The sequence below is a fragment of the Phalacrocorax carbo genome, chromosome 7, assembly GCF_963921805.1.
Source record: "Phalacrocorax carbo chromosome 7, bPhaCar2.1, whole genome shotgun sequence".
NCBI lineage: Eukaryota > Metazoa > Chordata > Aves > Suliformes > Phalacrocoracidae > Phalacrocorax > Phalacrocorax carbo.
In genome coordinates this window covers 7,907,856-7,926,426 of record NC_087519.1, presented here as the reverse complement: position 1 = coordinate 7,926,426, position 18,571 = coordinate 7,907,856, and the positions used below count along the sequence as shown (strand labels likewise).

Here is an 18,571-nt window from a genome sequence, read left to right as displayed (position 1 = left end):
GCTCTCGGCTGTGATTTCTCCCTGCTCTTGCTCCTTGAAGCAAGTCTGTTCATTATTTATTAGCTACCATATTCTTACACCATCTGTCTCAACTCATTATCCATATTCAGCTTGTCAAATTGACCTTTTATGGCCTTTCTCTGGAATCCTAATGTGTAGTCTGTCCCTCCTTATATAGCTTTGTGCTGCTAAGCCATTGCTTTCCAACTCCTACTGTTAAACATTCCTCTCTGTATCTCACAAACACCCAACTTGCTAGTCTGTGTCCTTATCTTCAGAAAAGCTGTTTATTCGGCTTGACTGATGCTTGTTCCTTGTTTCATCTGCTACACATTCACTGTGCCAGCTTGCTGCAGCACATACTGTCTTAGATATGACCTTTAAAGCATCTGCACTAACAGAATATCAGGCTTTAAGATATAATCCCCCCTTAACAATCTGGGGGACTTTCTGTCCCTTAGTTCATAACATAACATGGTGAATTACAAGTTAAGTTCAGCCCACAGCTGCTTTGCTGTGAAAGTTACCACCACATAAGGCAATGGCATTTTAGTGCCCGATGTGCTGGAAACTTGAATCTCCTGCAGGGAGCTCGGGATAGGATGGGATGAAAAAGTGTAATGGCATTAGAGCAGTACAGCCAGATTCTTACTTAACATAAATCAGGATAGTTCAATGAAGCACAACTGAACTATTTGTGTTCATTCCATGTCGAGCTCTGCCCCCAAATTCATGAGCTATTGTAAATGCCTCATCTTCAAATATTATAGCTTCTCTTCACAGAAAAATGTGGTACTGTGGTAAAGTAATGCAGGACTCCAGAACCGCATTACAGGGTAGGTATTTTGCCACGGTGGAACAAAGTATACACAGTACGCAGCTACACAGAAATGTGTAAAACCCATCACAGATCAATAGAGATTATCCAGAAACTATAAAATAGCTTAAGTTCAATAGATGCTGTAGCAGAGAATTTCAAACTGAAATGCTTTCCTTGTTAAATAATTAATTTGATCTGCTTTAAATTAATCTGATCTGCATTAAATTGCTGCAGCTCTGTTTTCCCTGCATTTCTCAATATACAAGGGGTGCATCAGCACCGATCTTCCCATCTACAGCATGGGCAAAGTGAATAAATGAATCCTGTCCCAGAGATCCCAGCAGCATATTAGAGCAAATCAATGATTTTTGCACCCAACGCAGGACTTGTATCCTACACGTCCTACCTATGCTGCAGGGGACCAATCATTAGGTGCCATCTGTACTGTGAAAGTTGGTTCTTTAAACCAGATGATTTCAAGTCAATGACTTTCAAATATCTTGCTCTTTTTTTAACTCACAGCCACTAATACAGATGCTGTAGCACAGATAGCTTGCTTAATAAGCTCCATGGAGAGTTTTTGAACCTGTGTTACATATCTATCAAATAACTTCTTAATAATAAAAAAATTCTCAGGAGAAACTTGTTTTTATCCTCAGTTTTCACTTAATGCAGCGCTTTCCTCTGAAGCCACAAGACACCTCTTTATCTAGAGTTCAAAGCAAACCCTTTTTAAGGTAGGCCCTGCTACAGACTTTGATTTTTAAATCTCTTGTAGTCCAGACCCTGTTAGCCTCCTGTAAGTATTTGCAGCCACAGTTGATTGTTGTAGCCATTAACAGATACCTTTGCACCTGAAAACCACATATCAACATGCCCACGCACACAATCATGGTGGTTTTGGTGGTAAAGTAGCTCCTTTTTGCTTCTAGCCACCATATCACTGATTAAGAAAACTCATATACCTGCCTTGATTTTTTCTGAACAAGAGCAGAAAAGAGACCTAAGAAATTACATCTGCAGCTGACATTCCTCTGGATGTAAGGGGTTTCCAGCCTAGGACTGTGATATGGTCCTCTCAAGAATGCTTGATGTTGCAAGGACAAATTTTATTTCCAATCTTTTGAGACTGGAGAGGGAATAGGAGGAATCAGAAGGAGTTTTTTTCCTAGTGGTGTATAAAGTCCCTCCTTACCTGTCTACAATCATATATAAACTTGCATCCCAAGAGATGACCTGTATTTCCAAAAAACAGACCAGGTCTTCAGCTGATTAAATCACACTGATTCACTGGCCAGTATTCAGATTTGAGAACACCCTACTGGAAATTCCGCAGGGATTCCTTTCTCATCAGCACCATGAGATTAGGATATTTGATGGAATGACAAAGTAAGGCAAGTGACTGCTGAAAACTTGCAAGAGATGTGACCTATTTTGATGCAACCACCCCCTTAAATACAAGTCAATAATTTTTTTGACCGAGTGATTTTCCCCACAGCCTACTTCTTCCAAAAGTGTTTCAGAGTCCTGTGCTCTGAGAGTTTTCTCCCTGACTGGTTATTATTTTGGCAGTGAAACAGAGCTGCAAAAAGTCAAGCAAGAATTAGTAAGGATTAGGGCTGAGCTCTAACATAGGTGGCCTGAGATGGGTTTATAATCCTTAGATATGAAGGAGAGAGCTGCTGTTATTACTAAGCAGTAGGTGTCTTTTCTTTCCCTCCATAGTTTGCAGGTCAGTAATGTCAGGGCTTCCCTGGCCATTCCCCACTTTATTTTGAGCACAATTTGGACCATTAATCCACATCCTTGCTCCTTGACTTCTGATTTCACTTGGTGTCTACCTCTCTGCGTTAGAAGCCTCCTCATTTCCTTTTTCTAACTTCACTTACATATATATTCTCTCCAGATCTTACTGCTTTTCCCTCTGCAGGATCCTTGCCAAGAACCCAGCCTTGCCATCTGTCCAGGAAAACAATGATACTGCTCAGCTCTGTTCTGGATGTTGAATTGTGTGGCTGCAGCAGCAATGTTAATGTTAGCAAAAAAAAAAAGATTAATCAGAGCCCTGTGGAATAAAAGCCTTTTTCTGCCTCATGGCACAGAGGTCAGATACTTTTAATCATATGCATATAACTAGCAGGATTACTTTTCCTATATTTTTCTATATTGCCTTCTTAAAGATGCACCTGCAGTAATACTCCACAAGAGTAAATTGGAGAGTTTCTGATCCAACTTTTGTTGACAAGAAAATGACAGTTTTTCAAAATCTGAAACTAGTTTTTAGGTGAAAAAAATCAGTTTCGGCAAATGTTTCTAATAAAAAATGGATCAAGCAGCTGACACACTGGCATTTCTTAAATTAAATGTTTGTTTTTCAATTTGAAGCAACTCTTCATGCCCCTGCTTTTTTTTTTTTGGTGCCAATGAAAAGGGCAACCTTTTCCAGTAGAAGATGAAATATTTTTAATGGACATGATCTTAAAGTATTATTTTTGTGAATTATGGGGCTGTAGACTAATTTGGGTTGGGTTTTTTTATTTATACTGGCTGGAAAGATGAAAAGTTTCAAAATTCTTCTGAGGGAAGAATAGTAGTTTATTGGTTAAAGAAAGGCTAGACTGCAAGAGTTCAGTGAAAACCCGACAAGGACTCCGGGCAAACCTCTTACTTTTCCTGGGTCTCAGCTCCCATTTCTGGTTTATTTAGGCTTTTGAGGGCACAAGTTGCCATCTATTCATATAACTACAGCTGCAGGAGGTTTGAGGAACTGATCTGCAAGTCACACCAGAGGAAGGCTGTGCTGCTCCCACGTGCAGTTGAGAGGGACACAAAAATGCCAGGAGGCCAAGTGACGGACCCAAGGGCGCTCAGCCTGCAGCAGAGCTGTGTCTCAGGAACGCAACACTTCACCTCCATCTAGCAACATGGTGATCAGACCTTGCTACAGCCATCAGTCTGTCTAATAGTATTTGTGCATTTGTTGGCTGCCTGAAGCCCAGGATGCTGCTCCCCTTGGAGCTACGAGTTAAGCATCTCAAATATGTGGTCCTTCATGTGTACAAATGAGTCTATTAATTGCATCCTCATTAAGAGTCTGAGACTGAAACTTCGCAACAACCTATCTGCACCATTTCCTTTCTCCTTTCAGTGAGGAAAATTTTCTCTCAGGATTTCTTTTTTTTTTTTACAGTCAGCTTTATGACTGCAGAGTGTCCTTATGGTCACTGTAGGATCTGGGCATCTTCCCATTGCTGCCAGCAGAAAGGAGCTCTGGGGGTGAGGATGTTTTGCTAGAGGAGTTGTCCTTGAGGCAGAATATTGAACTGCTCTGCCATCTGTTTTTCTGGGATTATTCTGGTGAATAAAGACCCCTTGAAAGCATTTTTATAGTGTCCCCATGCTGCTCCTTATCCTTAGCATGCATATAGCCTGTCCCTTCCGCTGTTAACATTGAGAACTTCCCCCTTCTGAGCATGCAAAGGCAAAGAGAAGAATCTGGATTTCATGTCCTAGCCTTGGCTTTCTCACTGCTGCATAATGCTTGCACCCACAGCTCCCTTCAGTTCTGGCTCCCACGAAGCAACAGCCTTGCTCTCTTTACTTTTCCAGAAACTCCCTCATGCCTCAAGATTCAATATATTTCATTAGAAATCACCTCTCCATCACTGCCCAGATCACTAATTTTCTATAAAGTCTGTTCTCTGATAATCCTCAGCTCTAACAAGTCCTGGGCTCCTACCTTTCTTCATTTGGTGCCAGATACAAGAAACTCACACCTGCATCCCCTCCAAACTCTGCTGCTCTTCAGCTTACAGTTTAACACCTAAGTGTGCCAGGCACCTCCCTTATATGCTCTTTCACAGGGCCAAACACAAGTGTTGAGCGGCTCTTCTTAAAGGTCCCTTTTCCAAGAGGAGATACCTTTTTTATTATGAGTATATCCGAGACTTTAGGTTTCTATTTTAAGTTGCAGAGCTCAAATGACTGAATTCTTGGCTAAGTATGCAGCATCTGAGCTGACTAAAGATCTAAGGAGTGCAAGAAAACTGCATGGTGAATAGCGTGTGTTAAAGTGTTGCAGTTAAATAAATCAGAGTGTGCAAGATGCAGGACTAAGTGAAGGATGCTTGCTAGCATCAGGAGAACTGATGAGATAGACTGGTGTGGAAATAAGATTACAGTAAATATCAAGCAGAATATAGAAGAAAAGCTCTAGTGCAAAAATTACTTAAAGGGGAAGAAAAAGCAAGGAAATGTATTGAGAAATAAGTACTGTGCTATGGAGAATTACAAGCGAGGAAAATAACTGTATTCCCAGATACTTCAGGGTTTTGTGTCCAAAGCTCAGTTGCAGGCTGCTTTGGGAAGACCCAGAATGAGACTTTCCTGCCTCTGCCCCTCCCTCCCCTGCAGACTCTGCCTTACAGTGTCTTGCATTTGTTGTGTGTTTAAACCTCGCTTGCATGGCTCAGAAAGGTAGCTGTCAGTTTAAAAGGGTGCAAGGTTGTAATCAGTGTGATGCGTATATTTGTCTCAAGCTCTCATGCATCGCTGTGAAGGGTAATTATAGCAATCCAAGCCTGCAATCTCGATGAGAAGCCATGATTTCGCATCTAAATACTAAACAGGCTGCTAATATGAATAAGCGCAGCTCAGCTTGAGTGAAAGCGTGTTAAAGAATCAGGTCTAGAGTGAATCAGCCTGTGCGTATGTGGCAGCGAAAGGAAACAAGTAGTGTGAAGTATCAAAGTAAAGCACTCGAGTCCTAAGTTACATCCTGCCTCTGGGCACTGCGCCTTCTCCCGGGGTGATGCCAGAAAACATCCATCCTACAAACTGAATGGGAACCCAGTGACTATTATTTGCCATGACCTTTCTTCTGAATTACATGTCCTTCTGACACAGGTGGCTGTCACTCGTCTATGAAACTTGTCAGCTCATGCCATGATTTCCTATGCTGCCCGAGGTGTAAGTGACCCCGTACGCTAAATAGCAATCTTTGTGTATCAGGAAAGAGCACGGATGCTTCAGTAGGTCTTTTCTCAGCTTGTGATCTTCTTTGGTCCTGTTATTGTAGGAGGAAAAGAGCTCAGCTTCCAGCCTTGGCAGCTCTTTAATAGAGAATGAAAAGATTTCCAGTGCTTGGTCTTCAGGAACATACTTTTACTTTTTGACAAAGTAGGTGTAAGGCTTGAGGTAAGGTCTGTGGAGACCCAGAAACAGATCAGTTCTGTTATTGATCATTATTATTATTATTACTTCATTTCCTAAGACAAGTTTTCAATCCACTTTTGTAGCAACCAGACAGGGACAAAATCAGTGAGGTCAATGCAGTTCCTGCTCTGACGTTTGAGGTCGCTTTGAAACATAACCTGCCAACACGTGGTATTTCAAGACTTCCAAAGGTCTAATGTTCCTTAGCACATATTGTCCTTTTTTCTTTTCTTTTTTTTTTTTTTAAAAAAAGGCCCTTTCCCCTACTTTTCAAAAGAAAATAAGTCTCCATGGAACTACATTTTTACTACCTTGGAGAACATGATGTTCAGTCATGACACAAACCTTTGTGTAATCAAGAAAGTTACTTCAAGACTGGGAGGTTCTGAGACTCAAAAGTACTCTTGCGTTTTTTAACCACCAGTGGTGACACTCCAGCGTTGAAACAAGAGCTGTAAAACCCACTTAAGTGCTTTTACTGGCTGTCAGATATGTTAACTCCCCTGCACATTAACACCTCCAATGCAGATGCAAATACTTCTCTTTACTGCTACCTGCCCTGTGGGCTCCTGATTTTTCTAACCTGGTCAGAATGCCTTTGGGATTTAAAAAAATTTTTTTTACTTTATTGATTGCTCTTTTTCAGCCCTCTAAGAATGCGCCGCTGCCTTTTTAACTTCATGCAAAATGTATTGCATGATTCAACTTAAAGAAAGGGAAGAGGAAACACGTTGAATACAGTGACAAATGGCAGAGGGGCTGGAGAAAAGGCAGATGCTCTGGCAGGGCCTGCAGAGGCTGTATCACAATTATGTGCCATAAATATACAGGTAGCTAAACAGAAATGCAGGGGAAGCTTTTATGAATTGTCTTGGAGCAGCTCCCATGAACAGCATAGGCAAGGCATGGCCATGACTCCATGCAGAGCAGTCAAGCCTCTGCTCTTTCCTTAGCCTGAATATTCGGGCTGCCAAAAAATCACAGCATTTGCAGAAGGGGTGACACCCTTCTGAGCATTTTTGTGAGAGCGCTTCTACTGAATTCCTCCTCCGACGTCATTTTAGCTGCATGTTGTTTAAACCCATACTGTCTGCCAAATAAGACCCCAAAGTGCAGAGGTAGCACTGTTATTTACAGAGTGTGAATTTGTGTGCACTTCTATAGGTCAACTGACTGTGTAGGTATCAACACCCACATATATACAGACACGTGCCTTCCCATGTTATTTCATAGCTCATTTACACTTTATTTAGGCAAGTAGCTCAAAGCATAAAGTGAAGTCCACGTTTTCTACATGCCTACGCTCTGCTGGCTCCTCTAGCGTGACTCTACTCGGTTTCCCACGTGAGTCTCCTTTCAAACTCCTTGTCTACAGCTGTGTGCGGCAACAAATGCAGGAGAACACTGGAGAGCCAGCTGGCTGAAAACTGCTTGAAAAATAATGGAAATCAGGTGTCCAAAATGAGAATGTGTTTAGATGTGACTTGGCTTCCCTTGGTTTTCCCTGCAGAGAGCAGTGATTCCACATTAGCTTTGGTTTTTGCTCTCTGTGAAAATCATCCTTGTTGATGGTTTGATATGGGAAGAACAGAGCTTGGTGTGACTTTCGGTGACTTTATCCTGGCAGACACTGCATTTTAGTTGTACGTCTGTCATACAGACAGAGAGACACCAGGGAAAAAAATAAGCCGTTAAATAAAATTAAGTTTGGGATCTGGATGAAGAGGAAAACCAAGCTCATATTTTGTGTCATTATGATGTTAGCCAGTTGTAGGTATCAGGGATGAATGTGCTCTGGTTAGATGGACAGAAACATATTTATCAACCTGAGAGCTCTGTTCCAGTAACTCAGCTCAGTACTGTTCTTCTCCCTGTAGAAACCAGCGTCACATGTGGGTGGCGTGACTTCTGGGAACCACAGAAATTGGGACCACACATTGCTTTACATTCTGCTTTAGGTTCCTACTTAACTTGGTAATTTTTAATGCTCTTTTTTGCTCTGAGGCGTTGGGTTTTAATGATGCAAAAACATTTCTCAAACACTCTCTTGCCTTTTTCTTTTGCAATGGAAAAGTGTGTATTCAAAATGCTGGGCGTTAAACTCAATGCATGTGTGCTTGCAAGCTTACTGCTGTCTCATTGCTATTGTTTCCTCTTTCTCAGGACATAACCTTCACCACCACAATGAATCAGGAAAAACCTGTCAAATCCTCCTAGCTCCCTGGCTGTGCAATTTGCTGTTCCCTTGCTGTTCACCAGACAGCAGCTCTTCCCACCCAAAGCACAGAAGAAGCCAGCAAGTCACAAATGACAACTGAAAAGTGAAGCGTTACCAAAAGCTGTGTGAGAGACTGTCAGAGAGAAACTTTATATAGTAATTCTCCTTCTGAGCCTGGGAAGCTGTGTTCCCATCAGCTCCAAAGAACAGAGAGATGTTCAAGTAACCAATACCAGAAATTGCACAAATCAATACATCTATTAGAGTATTTACACACAGTGATCTACAGCATTTAGAAAACTCCATTCAGAATGGATGATGGGTATAGAAACACAAACCTCTATCAAGGGGGCAGGGAGGCAAACCAAGTCTCAGATGACTACAGGTACCAGGATGGTAACTATGAAGGTTATGCACCCAATGACAGCTACTATCGTGGCGGGGATGAGCCTGCTCATGAAGAAGATGCCCAGAGTGATGTTACAGAAGGCCATGATGAAGATGATGAGGTCTATGAGGGGGAGTACCAAGGGATCCCGCACCCAGATGACATTAAAGAAAAGCAGAAGAAGCGAGCTCCTGCTGTGGCTGATGAGTACAGAGACCGTGCAGACCTTATGGCAGAGAGGATGGAGGACGAGGAGCAACTAGCCCACCAGTATGAGAACATCATTGAGGAGTGCGGCCATGGACGCTTCCAATGGACCCTCTTCTTTGTTTTAGGGTTGGCACTGATGGCAGATGGGGTGGAGGTGTTTGTGGTTGGATTTGTTCTCCCCAGTGCTGAGAAGGATATGTGCTTATCCAGTTCGAACAAGGGGATGCTAGGTAAGTCCCATTTGCGAACAGCTCTTCTAATGCAGTGGACAGTAGTTAGAACATCTTCTAGTGACCTAGCTGATTTCGGGATCTTCTGATGACTCCCCTCATGTGTTGTATGTCATGCATAGTCATGGCTGGGTGGATCTGAATCAAGAGGGCTTTGCACAGTGCTGAGAAGGCAGCTGTTCAAAAGCAGGAGAATTGCACCACATCTAAGTCCACCTTATGAATGTGCTGTGGCCCCAGTACTGGTCACTGCAGGCTGGATCTGAACAAGGCAGCTCGCAGTCAGCAGGTCCACAGAGCAAAACCCATAGGGGTGTTCGGAGACAAATGAGTGAAAGGTTAAATGTGGCTTTTCCTACCTGAGGACCCAGCGACCCAGATTTCAATCCTTTCAGAAACTAAATTGTAATGAGAAGTCCACAAAGCGGTACCATCCAAGTATGATAGTCATAAAAGATGAGGGTCTGTTTGGATCACTTCGTTATTACATTGTGGCTGCTGATGCTGTCCTGCCCTCCAAAGTTTTCCACTTTGGCCAGATTCCACTTTTCTTCAGCCCAAAGTCCCAACTGGCAGATCAGCTTTCAGTCGGTTCCTTCTGCACACTAACTTCTAGGTCAGAGCAGTTTGCTAATATGTACTGGGTCAGAAGTAGCCTATGGAGGCTTCTTCTTAGGTCTATGGAATGCAACTGATGTGCTGCATGGGGATTAAAGGCTGAGACTACTGGCAACATCCCTTTTGCATCACCATTGACACCTCCCTGTGGTCAAAACACAAAGGCTTAGTTATTGTGAGAGAGACTGGCTGGAAAGGTTTGGATGTACGATTTGTTTCCCTTCCACATTATAATCTAGAGATGGCAAAGTCTCCCAGATCCCCAAGAATCAGGAAAGCATCCAGCATGGCCCATAGCGAAAGCCAGCTGTGCAATAGTACAGCACATCTGGAAGGAAAATAAAGTAGCTCTTCGAAGAACTGCTTTAGGAGTGGGGTAGTGTGTCTGGATGGACTTGTATTAGGGTTGTAGGGGAATCATCAGGGCCTGTAGTTCATACATGCTGGCCCAGAAGCCCTACCTGATGCAAGGTAAATGCATATTTTGGATTAGGTCCCAGCCCTTGACTCTGATCTATTTACATTATTTTCATGTGACAAAGACGATAATTATCCTTATATAGACCTCTCCTCCTGGTGTACTGACGTCCTAGACACTTTTCTGTTTCTTTTTTTTTTCCTCTGAACTTGAAGGTGTCTATTTCCATAGTTAGCTAGTTTTGTACTTAGTTTTATTTCTTAAAGAGTTTGCTAACTTCTTTTGCTCCACAAACCATTTAAAAATCTAGCTTGAAATATCTCAGTTCAGATACCTAAAAGCAAATTGCTCACAATCGGATCCTGATTTCAAAGGGACTCCCGAGTTCACCAGCTCCCTACGGGACCTTTCCAGTGATGAGACCTTTTATGAAAAGGAGGTCATTTATTTTGGTGACTACATGAAAGCTGGAATCTTTGGAAACTCTGATCCCATAAATATCTGTCTCCATAGACCTCAAGCTCTGGCAGGCACCTGAGCCAGAAAATTTCAAATGTCACACAAAAAATCTGTCTTTAAAGTATTTCTGGCCCAACCACAGGTAAAAATTAACAAAAAAAAATCTCCCTAGAGAGCTTGTTCTGCTTTTTCCAGCTCAGTATTTGCAAGGCTGAAAGTTCAGGGTGTTCTGATAAGCTCAAAATAAGCAAGGAGACATTCCGGCCTGTATCCAACCCCAGCTCAAGCCGCCTGCACAGTAACCAACCTAATCTGAAATTGCTAATTAGGGGAAGAGCACTCTTCTCACTGCCTTTCCTGCCCACTTTTAAAGACAACTTCTGAGAATTTAAAGGCAACTTCTAAGAACCTGGTTTTGCAGAATTTTCTCTGTCCGTAGCTTGTCTGTCTGGGGAATCTGCTCTCGAAGCTTGTATTCACACCATTTTGTGGCTTAATATGAGAATATGAAGAAAAAAAAAGAATTTTCCAAAGACCAAGAAAAGATGATTCATCTTAGTTTGAGGCAGAGAGGAAAGTGGATATTAATGGTAGCACTCAGTTGTTACTGATTGGCGCTGTACAGGAGGCAAGTCTCTGATTCAGTCCATCCTATTTGTTAAACACACTTTCGCATCTGCTGGTTATTACTCTGCTGCAGGTTTCCTCTTGGATGTGAGGTTTGTGAGATGATCCTCTGTGAAAATGAATTAAGCTTGGCTTAGAAAGCTTTAGGTGGCAGAGTGGTGCACTGATATGGGTAATGAACACCCAAGGGCGTCAAGGAGTGAGGGTGTGAGGAGGCTGGGGCAGGTATGGGGCTGCTGGAGGGCGTAAGAGTGCAGATCTGAGGGTCTGGAGAAGAGAAGAGCTTTCTGCCAAACTAAGGGCAGCAGCAGGAAGCAGAGGATGTCGGAGGTTTGGAGGGCAGCAGAGCAGTGCAGGGACACGAGGTTTGAGTGCAGACCTGCCTCCAGCACGGCCTGGTGTCCCAAGTACTGCCCGCAAGAGGGTTTCAGAGCAGCTGTGGGTACATGGTAAGGACAGCCAGACATCAGCTCCTCAAGGGAAGGGCTGGGGAAGTGCTATTGATGGAAACAAGAACATAATCTTCCTCAAAACATTTCCTGGATTAGCTTCAGCACTCATCCACCAGCAACTAGAAAAAGGTATCTCCTAAAAGAGCTCAGAGCCTCCAACACATGCTCATTTCCCTCGGGGTTTCCATTCCCTTGATGTTCTACGGGTTGTGCAAATTGATCTTGCTAATGCTCAGAGTTTGATGATACTTTTAGGTTGACTTGGCACAAAAATGCGTGGCAATCAAAGAGCTCTTCACCTCAATTTCTGCCTAATTTGCAGTGACAATATTCTAAGAGTGTGTCTGCACAGAATGAATGGAGGGCTGATTAGAGAAAGCATAGCTGTCCCTCAAATTATCATGAGGTTTTAGAGATGCAGGGTCATCATCCACACATGAGTTACTGCCCCGTACTTTATCCCCATGTACTAATAGATGTCTGCAGACGAGCTCGTGTTTATTCCCAAATGACCGTTTGTCTCAACATATTCTTGCTAAGGAAACATAATCAGGTTGTCCCAGGCGGAGTTAAGGTTGCTTCCAGGCAGCTGCTAACATTTAAACACACGAGAAGGTCTCAGCCATAACAAGAGAGGCCAGGAGAGAAAAAATGAGAAATAAATCAGTTAAGTAATCAAATTCTTGCAGAAATAGGAAGGGACAAATAAGAGAGCTAAAGTAGATGCCCCCTAAAGACCAATTTAGTGAAGTTCAGCTCCTGGTAAAAGGACATGAAATACTCTGTATATTGTATATTTTTCCTCCCTCGGAAAGTAACAAGGAAAAATATCAAGCAAATTATGGCCAAATTATGCAAAAATTACAAATAAACAGATGCCCACAGTGTTTCATGAAATGTGTGAAATGAATATGACACATCTTAGAAAACGTTTACATTTTCTGCTGAAAATAAATATCTTACCATCAGATGCAAATTAACAGCTATTTTAGCCCTAAATATCCCTAGTGGGACAAAATAAGTATTTGGAATCTTTCTGTTATGCGAAATGCTATTTTGAAGGTGATTGCAGGGGTGTTACAAAAAAAAAACCAAAAAAACTGTATTATATATTTTAGCAGTTTAATTTCATCAGTTTTTAACACTAGTTCTTAAGAATAAGTTCAGTAACTTGTAACAACATTATTGGTATGTATTCATTTGATAAATATGTTTCGCCGAGCTTACACCAGAAGAAGTCATAATACATCCTGTGAGAAACAGATTTTTTTTTATTTGCTAAGGATAATCATATGAAGAGTCATAAAATTTGTATTTACTTATTTGCTGAAAGGTACATATTATCATTATTTGGAGAAATATCATATAAATTTATATCTTCAAGTGCTTTTAATCACCTCTCAGAGACTAAATATTATATTTGCAAGTGTAGAGCAGTAAATACCCAGCAAGGATAAAAGATGGTGTCATAGTAATGTTTTAATTTTTTTCACACCCTCCATATAAAAAACGCAAGGCAGAGTTACAGCATCGGACTTCCCAGATCCCCAGAGCTGCAGTTGGGTTATCGTCATTTCACAGTTCAGTAAACTGAGATAAGAAAATTTTTAAGGGTTATGCCCATAACTGCAAAACAGCCACACCAATGCTGAGAATAAAACCTATCTTTCAGGCACACAGCTCACTCTTTCTTTTAATGATCTGATACTATATTAAGGAGGATATCGTCTTACAGACTCTTAGCCTCGCAATGTTAGATAAAAATATAGAAAAAAGATCCTATTGGTAATTACGCAGTTATGTAGCAATTCAGGCTTGGCTGTGTGAGTCAGGTTAAATAGGATGTGTAACAATATCCCTGCTTTTAGTTGTGTGAAGAGAATGTTTTATTATCAGCCGAGACAAAGTCTGGCCTCAGCTTCTCATTGACCTGAATTCACCTGAGATGACAGTAAATCCTAATCCCCTCGGCAGAGCTCTGTGGCTTTTCTCCACTTCTTTTTTTTCTGGATAAGCGCAGATAAGCCCAGCCATGGCTCCCTTGCTCTGCCCACAGCTGCCTGTTTTGCACCTCCATGGCCACGGACTCACAACACGGCAGCTGGCTAAACCCTGGTGAGACCTGCCTGTACCCACGTCCCAAGCATAAGGCACAAACTCCTGGCTGCAGCTTTCCTCTTGAGCAGAACCGCTCCTGCAGCCCAAGGACCATCATCACCCCAAGCAGTAGGGACGTGCTAGGTGATAAAAGGGGCTTTTTAAATTTGGGAACACCCCACATCTTGTGCAGGTCTGATATAAGGACGGCTGCATCCCCATTTATAAACACCGAGGGAATTTCATCTGACGAGAGCCAGCACGAACAGGTTTTCATTTAACAGCAAAAGATTTGTTTGGCTTCCTCTGCTGAAAACTTTGCTTTAGCAGAGGGGTTGGGTGGGGGGAACCAGATGGTCCCATGAATATTGTAGTGATGGACAAGTCCCGTGGGGGGACTGTGAAGCTGGCTGAGTGTAAACAGCCACCCACACCGTGCTGGCAGAGCTCGCTGAAGTGTTCGGTGTGCGCTGCCGTGCCAGTGCTGCGTCAAAGCGCTCGTGGATTCATGCATCCACCTTTGGCTTTAATGTGCAGAATCCCCTTGTTCTCAGCAGCCGGATTCAATTGATATTCACCCCCAGATCTCTGAAAATGGAAAGCCACCTTTCACGCGGGTGATCCGTTTCTCGGTGGCAGAGCCGTTAGCTGTAGATGAAGTCTCTCTGTTGGTACTTAATCAACAAGGCAAGAGCAACAAGACTACCTTTTCATTTGGTTTCCATTTACAAGGTCAAGGAGATTCATGAGGAAAGCGCTAATAAAGCTACAAGGTAAAGCAGATAAGTTTCAGAAAGAAAGGGAGAAAGGCCACTTATCCCTTAGTTCATCCTCTGCTTCCTCTGCTGAGACTGTGCCCTGTTCTGCGACAGAGAACTATTACAGTTTGAATTGCAAGATATATAAGGTCTTAATCATTTTCTGTTTTCCAAATGCTTTTCACCTTCAGAAGCCTTCCCTTTTACTACGGGGTTGTACTGGTAGTGGCCTGGGCTTTGAAAGCAAGTAGGAGCTTCCACACTCCTGTGGTTACTGGCTACATGCAGACCTGTTAGCAGAGGTGAGACAGCCCTGCACCCAGACCCAGGCAGCCTCCTCACCTTCCTGACAGCCCCAAGGACTCTGGGACTAATTCTTCCCATTCAGCTGGGTTCTTTCTGCTCAAACTTTCCTTTTATTCCCAGAGTCCTTTTGCTGACTTGAGAGGGATTATTTTCAGATGTGCCTCATTTTTAAGAACTTTAGTCCCATTAGCTGTCAATAAAAGAAATTCATGCTTGTGATGGAGATTTAGGTAAACCTTTAATTTTTTGTTTTCTTTCTGAAACCCTTGCTTCTTAATACATTGAAATAGTAAAAAGACAGTTTAGCACACACATAGCCACATACTGTATCCGCCTTTCTTTTTTCCTAGTTCAGCTTTTAAGGTCACAATTCCTGTCTAACATGGAGCACACAACTTCAATAATGGCTAATAAATTTCTTCGTGTGAAAATGCTGTTATGTTACCTCTTTTCTAGTGGGAATAAGCCCAGTCAGTGGTCACACAGTTTCCTTATAGCTTCAACATTGGATGAGACATAACCTCAAATTTATTCTTAGAGTTTCTGCTCTTTGGTTTTCCACAGATTTCATGGGAGGCTATTGCAGACTTTCCCACAGGCATTTGTTATACTCATTACTTGTGGAATAGTCTGCAAATAATGGCTTATTCAGAGTTGCCCTTAACATTTCACCTAACCTCTGCATACGTTAATTGGGAAGCTGAGCCCTCCTAGCTCAGTCTAGGTCTGTGTGGTTTAAAGCTGAGGTTTGAAGTCCAGTTTCTGATACAGAACGTTGTAATGTTTTTTCCTAAAATATTTGGTGGACAGAAGTAACGCGGCAAAAGAAATATCTTTTCAGTGATCACTTTTCTTGGTCTAATTCTCCTTAAAATTTTAGTTTCCTTGATACGAGCTGGATCTTTCAAAGGTAACAGCCATCACTGTTCTCCAGAAGACTTTCTCTCTTGCATGGAGACTTTGAGTGACTATTCTCCTTGGGTCTCTGCCACCTTATTGTTGATCCAGGACACAACAATTTGCAAAGCCTGATGTTGTTCTGCACCTTGGGTCCCAAGATTTGTCAGCTGACGGAGTGTTTTATAGCACCTGCCCGAAAAGTTTTAATGATATTGGCCAGAACATGCAGTCTTCCCAAAAGAGACCATCATAATAGTGTCCTACTGATTTTCTTTCATCCCTGACGTAAACATTTCTATAACTGGGATCCTTCCTTTCAGAAACTGGCCCAGCAGACAGTCTCTGGTCATCCCTGATGTTTCCTTTACTACAGATTGTCATTGTTTTAAATGTCTAATGGACAATGCCTCCATTGGTTTATCACATACTATAACCAATTAAAGCCACATCCTCTAAGTGAGTTTGTGACATTAACAGCTCTGCTGTGTTGCTCATTGTTTGATGGATGCTGCTTTGCAGAGATATAATCTTCCCTTCCACCACAAGTTTTGGCTCCTCAGTCAGAATCTGCAGGGGTTTGCCTACAAAAGAAACTCCAATCCACTTCTTCATGCCTGGTTTCAGACACTGACACATCCCATGCTAAGCCCACTCTTCCCCTGGCCAGAAAGCTGGCTGTCCTGCCACCAACCAGGGTACTCAGCTGCAATAAATCACCGGCTAGAAGAGGCAGTAACAACCTCCCCCGCCTCCTCCTGACCTGGGATATTTTCTGTTATTAAGAGGATTTGGATGAACATCTGCCATCCAGGGATTTTCTCCAGGGGAAAAAAAAAAGAACTCTGGCAGATAATTTTTTCTTCCTCATTGGGGTCTGGTGGCGTGGGCTGAGCTGTGCTGTGAGCCACTCGCACGGTGCTGGCAGGGCTCACTCTCAGATGGGTGGGCTGCGATGCACCAGTAAGTAGATATAGGGTGCATCATCGCTTCCTTTGCTGGCTGCAACCACAGCCAGGGTAAAAACATTAAGCTTCTGCATTAAGATTCTTCCTTCAGAAAGATTTTGGACTGAACTGTTTCTTTGCCTCAGCTCTCTCTTGTAATTTGCACTTCAGCAAACAAGCTGGAGACCAAAGTTAATAGAGAGCCCAGATTCCCAGCTGCATGCGTATCTTCTCTGACTGCTGCAGATCAGTATCTGAAACCTTTATGCACCTTCAAGCACCTCACCAGGACAGCTCGGGTGCAGGCGGTAGGGCAGGGAGTGTGGGTATTGAATGCACAGAGCCACATGCTTATGGTGGAGGTACAACTGTGCTGGCATGTTTCTGAGGCAAGAACGGAGTTTTTGCCTTTGACACGCAAAATTCTGATTGCCCATTAGATATAGTGTGGACAGAAAAGAAAGCAGAACTGGTCACAGGGAGAAGTGACCCCACTGCCCTGCTAGGGAATGGGGGAGACTTCAGAAGTCAAAAATTTTCCATTTCTGATTGAAATGAGACAAGCACCCTTCAAATGCTGCAGTGGCTCTCCGCTGCATAGCTTTTAATTCAGTAATGCATTTCAAATCAAGTGCAGGTTTGCAGTCAAAAGAAAGACAGAATCAGCTGCCAAAGAACTCTGCATTAGTCCTTAGCCAGCTTTGCAGAATGGCATAAAACAGCCTTCAGCCATCAAACTGTTCGTCTTGCTTAAATATTAACGAATTGCAAAAATAATTTATTGTCACCTTGTTTCCCAAGTGATGTGTTTGACAGAACAGGTCCTGGGGAAGATGATGTCTCTCAAGAGACATCAACACTTGGTTCAAGATAAGGATTGACCGACCCTCCAAAAGGGTGTTCTTCAACCATGCCTGAAAAATGTTTCTTTTAGCTGCATTTCTTCAGTCAGTGAATAGGAATGTTTCCTGTTAAGGCAGTGTATTTACTTGCTCAGCATACGTTGCCTTCACGGAGGCCCAGGGGTGCAGGGAACACTGCTACTTCCCTTGAGTTATGGTGTTTCCTTCAACCCCTGCTCAGCTGGGTCTTGAACCTGACATGCCCACAGTCTCCAAGCATTTCCAAGCATCATTTTTTCCTTCAAGAACCCCCTGCCCTGCAAGTTCTGCTTTTTGGCAAGCAGATATTCCTCCTTCCTGACATAGATCAGCTCCTCTGGATCATATCCAGCCATGATCAGGCCCCATCAGGATCTCCACAGCAGGACTGTGCAGCCTATAGGCACAGACTACCATCCTGCCTATGGTGTCCGAGGTGATACAGGAGGTTTTCTTGCATAGCCTCTTGCACCTCTCCGCTCCCCAGGAAACACAGTGGTTGCCACCACTTTCTTCTGAAATGTAGTGGTGATGGCACTGCTCCTACTCTGTGGACCACTAGCTTGCAGTAGGCAGCTCTGAGACATATGCAGCTTAGCAGCCAGGGAGCCACCAATGCCGTAACAGTGTGCTTGGATGTGCTGCCCCAAACCCTTCCATGGCAGCATCTGGCAGAGACATCAGAGACATCAGAGCATGCTGTGAAGTCACTTGGTCACCAAGTGTTTTGGTCCTGCAGTGCTAAGGCAGAGGCAGCCACAGCCACACACAGCAAGCAGACAAAGTACGAAGGGATTTGTCTTTTGCACTGCAAAACTCAGAATAACTTTGGTGGTATAGATCCACCTGCTGATAGTCTGACTTCTTGTGGTCTTGTCTCATCTGGGTTTTTTTCAGAGATGCCTTGGACACATGCTCCTGCCTGATCCCTTCCTTTGTTACGTCTTTCCTGGCTCAAAAGAACGAACAGAGATTTGTTCACAGACAAGCCTAAAACAAAAATCTGAAGCCCAGAGGCCAATATAGCCTTC

General features: G+C 43.0%; 1 protein-coding gene across 3 annotated transcripts in view; it reads left to right on the top strand.

The window, feature by feature from the left end:
- The window catches only part of SV2B (synaptic vesicle glycoprotein 2B), a 66,937-nt gene that overhangs the window by 26,262 nt on the left and 22,104 nt on the right, over window positions 1-18,571 (top strand). For all 3 annotated transcript variants that reach the window (XM_064456188.1, XM_064456187.1, XM_064456186.1), the window contains one exon: window positions 8,198-9,080. In XM_064456188.1, coding sequence (XP_064312258.1) covers window positions 8,564-9,080 — 517 coding nt within the window. In that variant the 5' untranslated portion in view covers window positions 8,198-8,563. The remainder of the gene's footprint in view (window positions 1-8,197; window positions 9,081-18,571) is intronic.